Here is a 13,160-nt window from a genome sequence, read left to right on the forward strand (position 1 = left end):
ATGTATAACTTCTGAAAGGGTAGAATTGGAGTGGTACATGAAAATGAATACATGTACAGCTGGAGCTTTCACTCCAATCATTAGAGTACATTTTTTCCAGTGGAAGAGGCAAATTCAGCAATGCTTGGGTGCCTGTTACCTTTTCCCTGGTGTCATCAGGTTGCCTTGATCAAAAGGCCCATTCCTGGTCCTCCCCGAAACCTGAAGAAAGTAAAATCTGTCTGACATGTAATGTGGATTTGGCATGTGAAGAAGCATTTTCTTTTTAGAAATAATTTGACTTTGATTATTCCAAACTTTTATCTGTTTAAGGTAGAAATGAAGAGTGAGTTTGGGTTCAGGCAAATGTATTTTCAGTTTTTCCACAACAGGTGAATCTGAAAATCTCCTGCATGCTCTGTCCTATACCTCACACCTCCCAGTGTGAGAACCCCCTGACCCCAGCTGACAGCAAGCAACAAAAGCTCCTCAAGATTGATCCTGTGTTTTCCTGATGGCCTTATCAGGGTGAGATATTGCCAACAATAGCTGCTTATTCCTGCAGTGTTTTCTCCTCATTCACGTGGCCCCATGCAGGATACATGGCTGTACTGCAGGCAGGCTGAGGAGCTGGGCCAGCCAGGGAAGGAGGTATTTTCTATGTCAAAGACAGACCATTACCTTCCCAATTCACTGTGTGGCCGGGGATCTTGGCCTGTCATCCTTTTCCTAGAGTTTCTGCAGTTATCAAGTCAACAGCCATTAGCCATGTAGAGAAGATACAGGTTGAATTACTACACGTCTGTAAGGAGACTGTCATTAATGTTGTAGGGTTTATTTAGCAGGTGTGATCCAGTTTGTTTCTTACTCAGTCCTACAGAAGATGCTTAGCAGCAAAACCAGCAAGTTCTCTTCTACAGTTCTCTTGATAAGTACTTGAGCTGTCCTTTTGCTTTGTGACATCCTTTTTGGTGGAATTAAACCTGTGTATAACATGACTCTTCACTATTTATGAATATAGATAAATGTACATATCTATTGTGTGTGTGCAGAAAACTGAAAATGCATATATTTATTAGAATACCAGGTTTTTAATTGTATAAATACAATGCTGACTAAAGTAAATGTTCAATTTCTCATTGAAGTAAAGCATTCATAAAAGCCTGGATTTGCATAATTTAATTCTCTGCACAGAGGATACTGCAGATCAATAGTAGGTCTCATAGCCGTTCTGTGGTTGACGTGTGGCTCTTTGACAGTGCAAGCCAGGATTACAAAGGGCTTCACAGTTTTGGATGTTGTGCACTGACTCTGAGCCTTTCTCCTTTCAACAAATACAGATGATTTGAATGAGTTTCTTTCTTTCAATGGTAAAGCACACAGCAGGGCTCACCAAGACATACCCACAGGAGCACCTTCCTCCTTGGAGGTGGCAGGGTGATATCGTCCTCCTACCTGCAGGAATCTTAGCTTTTGGGGGGTGGGGGATGAACCCATAATTATGTGCTCCCTCTGTGTAGAGGATGCTCAGAAAAGATTTGCTCTCTTTTGTAGTAAGGAGGAACTTAAGTTATTTTTTTCCTAGGACACAAGATTTTTCTCTTTTTGAGTAATGGGGCTAGTTTTTCTGATAGCTATTCCAGCCACCCTCCTGGGTTAGTTCTGTGTTCCATTCCTTGGCTGTTCATGGTCTCTGGTCTTCGCTCATATTTTTGCCAAAACAGTTTGGGTCTCTGTATCTCTCATCTGTTCCTTCCAGTTGATGTAAATATCTGTTGCCTTCCAACCAGGTAGGCATATTGGGGTAAATCGGAAGAGAAAATAAGGTATGTGGTGTAGAGCTGCCTACAAACCCTCATAGTGTATGTTCCAGTGTTTCTAGTTCAGCCTGGAGTGAATTAGCATTTGGAAAGTTGCCAAGAAATTTGGAAAACTCATTCAAATCATAGGCTCATAATAAATTGCACAATTAGAGCCTTTGTTCACACAAGAGAGGAAATTGGTGAGAGCAAACCTGCAGTGCTTTTCCTGGGATTGCATGGCTTTTCCTACTATTTTAGCGTTCCAAAACCTGCAGAAACCCATGACCCTTGCTTGCTGCAGATTGTCTATAGAGTACCCACTGGCTGCAGTTTGTTCTCTGCTGCTGTGGCACCAAAGGGTGTATCAACCAGAAGCTTTTTGTAAAGTTCTGGAGATCTCAGTGCTTGACATTTGGTAAAGATCTGCTACCAGCTGTAGTTGGCCTGGGAGCAGAAGGGAATCTGGAGCTCAGTGACTGTACGTGGGTAAAGATGCTTTGGGTGGTTTTCTGAAGTTTTCTTTTCAGTAACTCAACTAGTTACTGATCAAATAAATGGTTTGAGATCAGTTGGACTTAAATTGCCGTTAAGTCATGTGGTGTGTACCTGTTCTTCACGTTTTGTGTACGGAAATGTAAGGTTTTGGCTGTGTGTTTATTAGAGCACAGAAATTTTCAGCTGTGATGTTGGAGAAAGGTTGAATTTATCATAAACTTGTTATTGACATTTGTGTAGCCACACACCTCCTGTTGGGTTCAGTCAGATGTGCAGAAATATTGACGAAAATTTGCATGCAAACCCTTCTCTTCCCCACCCCCCCCAAAAAAACAACAGAAAAGCATTTCCTTGTGAAAGTTATGTATTTCTTTACAAGAAAAAATATTTCTAAAAGAAAAACCCTGGGTTTCAGTGTAGGATGTGCTCTTTATGTTTTGGTTGCTGAATTTAATTCCTTCTAGCTTGTGAAGTTTTACAAGGATTCCTTCTTTGCTGACCTCTCCCTTTCATGTCAGAAGGTGTTGGTATTGCATGCTGGATATTTGTCTGACACACGCAGTGTTGCTCTGGCTGGAAGGCAGCACTGCATGTCTGCTTTGCTTGGATGAATCCTGCGAGGCGATGTTTCTGGAGCCCTGCTCGTGTTCAGGCTGTTACCCCATGTGCTGCGGGCTCAGGCTGTACGTGGAGGAGATTTGTACCCTCCTGAATGAGTCTGTTCTAAATGATTTAAAGTTGTGATAGTAAGGATAATGTGCTTTTGCATTTATAATCTTTCAAGGATGTTGGTCATCTATGTGTAGGTTTACAGTTATTAGTTTGGTAGCTTGTTTTTCGAACGGCCATCTTGAGGTCAGAGGAAGATAAGTCACATCATGGCTTATGTTTACTTGTGTATATCAGAATATCCTTATGGGTAGTACTGAAGTTGTACTGGCATGTGCCAGATAAGAATAAAGGCATTGATGAGTTCTACCTTCTCTGAATCATCTTTGAACACTGAGCCTCCATGGGTGAGGAGCATACCTGTTAATTTTCTTTAAGTGGTGCTGACTTTGTAGTCTCTGCTCAGCAAAGATTTAAGCTTTACAGTGTAAACTCCAGGGAGTAAAGACCACTTTCCTAATGATGCCTGTTTTTCTCTTCCCAGCTCTGACTGAAGGTTATGTTGGCTCTCTGCATGAAAGCAGACATGGTAGTTCTGTGCAGATACGGAGGCGAAAGGCTTCGGGGGATCCTTACTGGGCATACTCGGGTGAGTTGAATTCTTCAGAGCAGTGAAACATTAAATAACTCCAAAACCAAAATTTCTTTGCTTTTTCTTACTACTATGCTTAGAAATGGGATTTCTGAGCCTTATTTTACAGTGTATTTTCTGCTGACCTCCTTGTGACTTCCTCTACAGTAATCCTTTCCTTTCCTTCATTCTTGTCACTTACCTGCAGAGTTTCCCTTACAACTCTGCTCCTTCTACGTGTCCTGTTTTAAGTCTCTTAACATGTCCCTGCAGTGGCATACTCCCATGAACTTTACTTTGTCTAAATAGCGTGTTTCCAAGTTTAGTTTGCTTGCTCTGAATCTTGTAGGAAAACTGTAAGGGTTAGAGTGACACATCCAGGTGACAAGACACTGGAAATTTTACAATTAATTATGTGCATGCGTGTTATCACAGTAGAATGCAGCAATGACAATGAGACCTGTAAGCACAGTAACGCACTAGGGTGTGTGATGCTGAGGTCAGATGTCCCATTTCTCTTACAAGAGCTCTTAAGAAACATTAAGGAACTGCCAATTCTGTGCTTTTAGGCAGACCGTGAAATTTCACTGGAAGTGAATGATTATAGGTAAAGTTTCAGCTTTTTTTCATTAATACACAAAATACCAGATGTTGCATTTTATTTATCAGATCCTGAATATGAGCTGCTTCGTTTATGAATGAGGTCATACAAGTAAAATACTTCTATGCATTTTAGTAATGTAGGACAAACTCTGCTTTTTGTTTAAAACTTTGAGGTTATCATCAAATGGAGAAATGTTGTAATAGTTAATTCCGTGCGTCAGCTTAAAGCAACTCATTTAGATTTTAAGCCTCCAAACAGTGGAAAATAAATAGAGGAATGACTTTCGTGTTGAAATGAATGGGCTATTCTTATATGTTGTCTTGCAATAAAATATTGTAAGTTAAGTGCCGCTTGGCAGGTTTATTTTGTTTCTGTTGCTGAAAATTGTGTTTGGAGTCTTCATTGCTGGTAGTTAAATCAAAATGTTTGAGAAAAACAAAACTAGTGGAATTAATCAGTTGTCATATATGTCAAAACTCTTTATTTGAGTTACTAGGCTTTTAAAGCAGTCTTTTGCCTTAAAAACAAACAAAAAACAAAAAAAACCCACAAAAATCTACCAAAACAAAAAACAGTCCTACCCACCAAAAGTCACAAAATCTCATTTATGCATACAACAGTCTTCCTAATTCTATTTTTGTACTGGTGTACTTCTTCCTTTATGAGTAATATCATTTGTTCACCCCTCCAGAAGAGCTTTTACCACCCACTAATCCTTTTAGATTTGTGTCATAATAAAGCGTATAGTCCTGATGTGTAATTATACCTTTCCTGTTGGATTTTGCATCCTTTTGTCTATTGATACATCTCCCGCTTCCATGAGCAAAACAGCCAACCTGTTTTTAGAGAAGTTAGTGACTTCTTGGTCATCAATCGTATGCCATTCCATCTGGTTAGCTCTATCTAATTATAACCTTTTTTTGTCTCTGTTGCTGACAAAAGGAGTAAACTAGGAGATGGAAAGGGTGGAAATGATGTATTTACCAGTGCTTGTCAAGAAACCAGGTGAAGATATATTTTCTCAGTGTGCTTCGTCAGGCTGCTGTTTGATCTGAGTAACTTAAAATGTCATTCCAGGGGGCAAGTGGTTTGGCACCAGCTATTCCAGCTGCAGGATGTGAGTTCTTGTTGAAGCTTTCCTTATGTGGAATACAACCATAAGCTAGCAGTGTAGGTACGGTGTGTCCTGACTGTGTGTGTTCTATGTAACCTGCATCAGAACAAAGCCACGGTGGAAGTCGCTGGAGGTCTGGTGGCTTCCTGAGTCCCTTTGAAGCCCATGCTGCAGAGAGGAGCAGCTCTATCCCACTGAGCCGCGCAGTGAGTGCCGGTGGGTCTGCATGAGAGCAGGATGGCATGGACGTGTGCCAAAGGTGAATGCTGAGCTGAAGGCAACGTTCACAGGGTTGCATTTGGGAAGAAAAAGGCAAATAGAGAGCTGAGGGAAGACACTTATTTCAGAAAGAATTCTGGTGGGAATAAATGAGCCCTGTGTCAGGCAGATGGTTTTTTCTCTAGTCAGGCACGTTGAAGAGGATGTTCAAGTTATCTACTTCTTTCTCTTGCATCCCAGTTCCCCGGAGTGTTTCCCAGAACCCTGAGCAGGGCTTGGCTAAGCAGTTTATGTACTAACGTCAGTCCTGCGGGAAGGGTTTTGGATGTAACTAGGAAGTTTATATCAAATGAGCCTACAGAGTGGGGAAATTTACTCTGCAGTAAGCAATTAGTCTGTGCCAGTGGCTTCCAAGCTCTTTTATAGATGTTAACCGGAAGGCTGTTCCCCTTTCTTGTCCTCACATGTTCAGGCCAGCTCTCTTCCAGCTAGTTGTACAACAGCTGCTGGCTTCAGCCCCGGCAGTTATGGGCAGAGAAAAAAGCTCTGCTGGCCTGTATGCTGCTGAATTTAAGTCTATTCTAAGGGAATTTGCCAACTAGAGTAAATAAGATCAGGACAGCTTCTGCTTGCTGTTGGTATATGACCACAGGCAGAACTCAGTGCTGACCAGTAGGCCCACATCTCTGCTGGTTCTGCGTTAGGCTGAGCTGTGGCTTTATATCGATTTCAGCTGAGCTCTACTGATTTATAGACACTGAGGCCCCTTTACGTTTATGGCTGTGCCTGCCTGCTTTGCAGAGTTTTCGTATTTTCAGGCTTAAATGTTCTATAATAAATCTTGAAGTGGGACTGGAGAGGTCTGGAAGCAGGCATCCGGCTGTGGTTTCCCTGCCTTGGGGTGGAGAAGGACACAGCCATGTTGCAGAGAGCCCTCAGGTCTTCATCTTCCACAGGATGTATCCATCCTATGTGTATACAGTAACTCCTCTGTAGCATGTTGAGAGCACTGCTGCTGCTCCGGACTCTTGTGGGCAGGAAAATGGCTCAGCAGCTGCTTTGATACTCTGGAGATGGGGAATTTTCCTGGTTCCATGAGGTACCTGTGGGATTACCATGTGTTGCTTGTGATATCACTCAGTCATAGGAGCTGAAGGAGAATGAACTTCAGCCACTGATGAAGAGTCAGACGTGCCTCGGGTCTAACATTTGTATGAGGCACTTACCTGCCTGAACATCCCCACATTCACCCTGTGAACTCCTGTGCCCTGTGCTCACACTGCACGTGTCCTGCAGCAAGCCTCGGAGCCTGCATGGCAGAGCTCTCCCTTCCCAGTCCAATTGTAAAAGATAGGATTCTGAAACCTTATAAAATAAGCCCTTTGTTTACAGGCACAATTCCAACTGTAACATTTACTCCAACTGAGGAATAAAACTCACAGAAATAAAGAGCAGATAATGAAATGAAGGCCCATTTTAAATGGGTTTTGTCAAAAAGACAGAAGGAAACACAATTGGCCTTTCAGAAGAAACTTCATTAAGTCTGCGCTAGGAGCTCTTTAAACCAAATTCAGAAGTCAGCAACCACTGACAACAGAGCACAGTAACTTGTCTCAAGAGGAGCTGCAAGAATGAATGGAGGCTGAGATCTCCTAGATTTTAGGAGTTTTCAGGAAATCTAACTACATTTCTAGGCAGACTTCTGTGCACACGTGTATTTATGTATATTGGCAAAGCATTTATTCCACGAGCGTGTCTTATGGTTTGCCAGAGACTTTCCTAAATTGCAACTGACCACATTATTTGCAGTGTAATGGGAATGTGAAATGGGCACAGCGCAGCCAAAGTGAGAAGTAGGTGTGGATCCTGGATGTGCCTCACAGCAGTCCTCAGGACTTCTCACTGTTATTTTTTCCATCAGGCTAACCGCTGCATGAAGGACAAGTTTGAAAGGACTTTTAGCATAGCCTTTTATTTCCACAAAATTCAGCATCTTTCTAATATCCCTAACAGCAACCGATAGCAGGCAGTAAAGGTGCCTTCCTGTCAGCAGAGAAACATTTCTGTAGCTATAAAATATTTCTTAAACATGAAAAGAAATCCTACAGAAACATGCAGCTGGAAGTACCGCATCCAGGGCTTTCTGGCTGGCCCTCCCCTGTGCATTGTACACAATTTCACAGAGCATAATATTCCAGGCTTTTGAAGATTACTCTCAGCTGTCAAGTGTTGCATCTATCAGTGCTGAAAACACTTTACCAGTGACCTGATCAGACCCTATTTTGCCATGCGGTAGCCCCCAAAAATGGTTTGCGAGAGGGTCAGGACTTCAGGATGATAGTCTGTTATGAGATGCTGAGTCAGATGCTTGAATCTTAAGTTAGCAGCTCTAAAGGGTCTACCTATAGCCATTCTAAAAATATACCTACACTCATATGTGTCTTTTTTTTCTGAAAAACCGTTATGCAACATTAATGTAACAGTTGCTGCAGTGAGATTATATAAAGCCAGAAGTAGCTGTGGGGAAACAGCACTCTTTCCTCTGTTACTCAAATCAGGAGGCTCCTCTTGAGGAGTTGTTAGATGTAAGTGAAGATGTATTAACATTTATGATCACGGGGTGTGGAATTGGGGGGCTGTGCTGTCTGGGGGCAGGGTGCTGCAGGTGACAGTGCTCTTGTCACTAGAGATCAATGGATGTACCCAGTGTTTGCCCCTCAGGGCTGGGCCACCCTACTATCCTGGTGTCTGTTCTGCTGCTCAGCCCTGGTTTTGCGAGCTGACTCATTCAAGGAATACTCCCTTCTAAGTAATCGAAACCATTTGTAGTTTTTCGAGAACAAAAAAGTAGATACTAGCCAAGGATGTGTATGCATTCTTTTTGCTTGTTTATTTAACTATGGCTTTGCAAAGAAATTTTTTATAGAAAATGCATAGTTCTTCTTAATCTTAAGGTGCTTTCAAGGCATCTTTTTTCCCTCTTTGTACTTTTGATGGCTCTCATTTTCAATGTGAAATTATTCACGCTACTTACAATGCTTGTCTTTTATACTTTATATTACTGATGTTTTTTCCATCTGTAACGTTGGATCCCTTTCTCTTCAAGATACTAGACAACTACTGTGAACATTAGTAGAAAGTATTAGAAGAAAAAGAGGCTTTATAAGGGTGTGGATGACCTTGAGGGGGGAAAAAATGTCCAATAAGAGTAGCTTTTGTGACCACAGAGATGTGCTAGTGGCCACTATCAGTGTGCAAGTGCTTTGTCCTACAACACTTAGGCAGTTATTGCTGCCCTTTATGATGCTATTATTTAAAATATAACTAGTGGTGAATATAAGAACTAAGTAGTGTTAGCAAAAGCACTTGCTGGCATTAAAACAGGAAAGATCAGTAAAAGTTATTTCCTGAAATAATAGCAAATGGTGATGAAATGTAACACGGTGATGTCTTCTGTAAATGTGTGAATTTCTCTCTTTGCTTAGATTGTTCTCATTAAATAAGCTGCTAATGTGAATTGGACAGGAAATAATCAGCAGATAGTAAGGAAAGCATTGAGACTTTATTGAACTAAGAGGTAACTAATGGCCTGTTCACTGTGGTCAGTATTTCACTCTTGCTGTCTCTTGGGATAATAAATCTTAGTACTGAGCAAAACTCTGGCATACTGCATACACAGTTATCACCCCACTGTAAGGGTACTCATTTCCATTAAATGCAGCATGGTCAAAATGAGCAGTTTCTGCCTCTCTCCCTTTGCTCTTTAAAGCTGACTTCATATAGGGGGTCTAAGCTGACAGAACCAGGAAAAATATTTGTTAATATCTGATCAGTAAACTAATCTTGGAGTGTTTTATCTGCATTCATCAGAGATAAATGGTAGCCTTCACTGAACCCTGCAGAAGCCAGATGTGGTGCATTCATTTCCATGTGCAGTCTTATTAGAGTATCTAACAGGTGTTCCACAAAGCAATGCTATACTTTGTGAGACAAACATGGAAAACTGTAGCTTGAGAATTTACTGTTACTATCTAAGCATGAACCTTGATCTATTTTTTTAATGTGTACAGTTAAGGTGGTGTGCTGTTGTGTGGTTTATCCAGTAAACAGGAAATGACATCAGTACATTTTGTTTGTATTCTGATGGCTCTTGGTCACAGGTCTTTGCACCCCGAGCTGGGCACTGAACAAACATGCACCAGAGAGAGAGTTGGCTGAGGTATCTGTATCAAGTGTGCATTTACCAGGAGGATGTTGTGGAGAATGCTTTAGATTCTTTCTTTGGCTCTTCAGAGTTTTGAAGTAACAACTATGAAATACTTTTAATAGCTTTTTATTATGAGAATGAAGAAGTAGATTTCCAAGTTCTTACTCCTGAAAATAGGATTTATCTTCCAAACCTTAAGCCACTGTAAATAAGGAATTCGCAATAGTGTGGCCATGGTGAGTGTTTAACATGGGCAGTCCTCATAGGAGAACCTGCCTGCCATAAGCAGTCTATGTAGTCTGGCATCACTTCCACAAATCCATTGCTGGGGAACACAGCTCTGATTGAGAGCCCTGACATTTGCTGTGTTTGTGGGAAAGTTTCTATGTAATGTGCTAAGAAACCCTAAGACAGCAATTCAGTTTCTACGTAGGCATAGATACAACTTCTTTACTGAATACCAGCAGTACTGTTTTCTATCTATTTTTGCTACCTTTTCTTGCATGCAGTCCTTAAAGTTCATTCCAAGTACTGTCATTGTCAATCCTGGTATCCAGTCTGTAATGACATGGCTGACTGAATTTTTAAATGTTGGATACTGTGATGGTGAAATTGCCTTTTTTCCTTTCTTGGCAAAGTTCTTTCTGAAAGTTGATTGTTTTTCATGCCTTAAATGCATTAAAGCAAATCCCTGATTTCTGAATGCTCCGATTTTTTTTTCCTTAATGCTTTTCAGTAGAGAGACCATTGGCAGCTGGACAGCTTTGAAAAACGTAAATATGAGGTGCAAAGAACGAGGCGTTCCCTCAACTTCAGTTCTTCCATGAAGTTTTTGCCTACCACAGCACAAAAGTATTAAATAACTGCAACAGATGCTAGATGATATCTTTGGGGTTTCAGATGCAATTGTTTCCGTCGTACATCAAAGTATTTTTACTTTGCACAGCTCTGGCTATCTATGATGAAATGATGAAGCTCAAAGAGCTGCCTTTGCTGGGGGAGGGGGCACCCCTCACTTCCTTACTGTACTGTGCTTTTTGTTGCGTTTTCTTTGAATGCGAACAGTGGGACATTTGTAGAAAACCTCTGGAAAGACAACAACTGCTGCACTGTTTCACGACTCTGGAAATGTTCTGCAGTGCAGCAAAAACTTGTCATTCTAACCAATTTTGAGGCATTGAAAGAGGAAAGAATATAAAATATTTCAGCTCTTCTTTAGACAAAAACCAAGTGAAAGGCTTATGTTTTAAACCTACAAGCAAAAGAAGATGGTGTATTTGAGTAGCAGCTGTGATACAAGCTCAGCAAATGTGCTGGATAATACTCAGAAGGTTGTAGTCTGCTGTTGCCTTGTCGTTATCAAATGATGGCAGTAATACATTGGATTTCCTATCTTGGTTTAATAAGTAACTGAACACATGTAGGAGAAGAATAATGGGGGGAAAATATGCAAGGAGCAAGGATACTGCAATGAGAAACAAACACTGCAAGCAGGGAATCTCTGAGTAGAACTCTAGTGGGAATGTTTTTTAGTTTTTTTTAAAGGGAAGAAAAGAAAGATGGTCGCAAACATTTTTTGTGAAGGTCCAAGCATGAAATAATCAATGTATAAATCAGAATCTTAGCTGCAGAGGATGGAAATGGAACCTCTGTATGAAAGAGCAGAGCAAAGCCAGTGCTGCAGTTCATGTTAGAACTGCTGTAGTTCATGTTAAATAGTTGTAGGATTATTTCTTCTCTTTTTTTGAGGTGATTTTTTGAGATGGCTGTTCTGGGTCATTCCATTCACTCTCCAGAAGATGATCTTCCTTTTCAGTGTCTCTGCCTCAGGAATTGCCCCATCTGTTCTCTTACCCAGAATGTATATCAGTCTATAACACATGTAGGACTTGTAGGTTTTTTTCATTATGACCCTTGACAAAGCAGCCCTTGCCCATGGAGGGCCAGCACCAACTCCTTGTCAGCTCTGCCAGAGGTGGGTAGAGCGACCTGTATTCCTTCTAGGCTGACTGTCACATCACATCTGTTAGAGAAACGTAGAGTTAGGAACCTATACAGATGAGGCTTTCTAGGTGTATTGCAGTGTGAGTGTTTAGTGGCAGGTAGTTTTAATGCTTGTAACATCTCTGTGGTCAATGTGTTTATGTGGTGGGAGCTGAAGGACAGGGCAGTTTAACTTCTCTGATACACTTTGCACTACGTACAGCAGCATTGGAAGTTCAGCAGCATCCCAGTGCTTTGCACTGTTTCTTCCAGGAAGCGTCCATCCTTATCAAATGCTTATTGAAGAGATCTGGGTTGCCTGGGAGGCTGCCTCTTCCTGGGGAGGCCATGTCAGCAGCATGGGTGATATGAGGCTCCTTAGTGAGCAGGGCCCTCCTGGAGGCAACCAACCACAGAGTGTGATTCTGGCTCTTGGTGCTTTCAGGACCTTCCACTGGGATTAGGACACTTTTGGGCTTGAGTAAGAAGACATTCTTTTTCTATTCAACGCACTGAACATTTGGCTTTAAAGTACGAAGTTTTTATTAAAGGCTGCATATGCCCAGGGAGTTGGATGGGCACACTTTTAACTATCAAATTAAATAAATATGAAATCCTGCAATGGAGTGCAGAGCTGTGCATATAAATTACATCTTTAAACAGCACTTGAATGATTTTTCTGGAAGTGTTTTTAACTCTCTTCAGGACTCATAAGGGTCATCTCAGTAGCCTTCCAAACCAAGGAAAGAGTATTGGCACTGGAATGATTTATTGAAGAGAGAGATTGCTTTGTGGTATAAAAGGAATGTCAAGTCTTGCTGAGCACCTGAGTATGCAGCTGCTGTTTCTGTAAAGCTGGGAAAGCAAGTGGGCTTAGTTCAATTGAACCCTGAATGAAGGTCTCCTAAGAATGTCTCCCCACCCACTCTCATCTATCAACAACTGTCTGGCTGTGAGGTGAGATAGGCTGTGGGTTGGTGGTACTTCCAGGTCAGTTAGTGAGATGATTGATTTAATTCATGATGAATTAGAAGGCCTATGTCCCTGTTCCAGAGGTGAAGATGTCAATTTCAGCTGACACAGAAAGAGATGGTAGGCATTGATGGCTCGTGTAGTCCTTGTGGTCGAATTCTCAGTAGGGTGTCATACTTCAGAGGCATGTAGTTGCTTTATAAACCCTAGGTGGGCTGAATTGAACAACAAACAAGCCTTTGGCCAAAGAAGTCTTTGCTGTGAACATTAGGATCTCTGTCTTTTCTCAAAACTCTTCTGAGCAGTACTGCTGAAGTAAAGCCTTCGTTCCCCACGTTTATCCCTGAATGTGGTCTTGATGCGTGCTTGCTCCATGCTGCTATAGGATTACAGCCTTGCAGGTTCATGTCTGTGGTGGTATAGCTACTGTAAGGTTTCATGTTGTGATCATGGTCATAAAGACTAGACTGATGCCAGGGGCTGTCTTGGATCTCCTATCTATGGCTGTACAGAGTACTGGAGCGGGCTGGAATTCTCTGAAGCTG

General features: G+C 41.6%; 1 protein-coding gene across 2 annotated transcripts in view; it reads left to right on the forward strand.

The window, feature by feature from the left end:
- The window catches only part of PTPRG (protein tyrosine phosphatase, receptor type G), a 374,849-nt gene that overhangs the window by 82,616 nt on the left and 279,073 nt on the right, over positions 1 to 13,160 (forward strand). For both annotated transcript variants that reach the window (XM_046899760.1, NM_001397431.1), the window contains one exon: positions 3,430 to 3,534. In XM_046899760.1, the coding sequence (XP_046755716.1) occupies positions 3,430 to 3,534 (105 nt within the window). The remainder of the gene's footprint in view (positions 1 to 3,429; positions 3,535 to 13,160) is intronic.

Source organism: Gallus gallus, chromosome 12, assembly GCF_016699485.2.
Source record: "Gallus gallus isolate bGalGal1 chromosome 12, bGalGal1.mat.broiler.GRCg7b, whole genome shotgun sequence".
Taxonomy (NCBI): domain Eukaryota; kingdom Metazoa; phylum Chordata; class Aves; order Galliformes; family Phasianidae; genus Gallus; species Gallus gallus.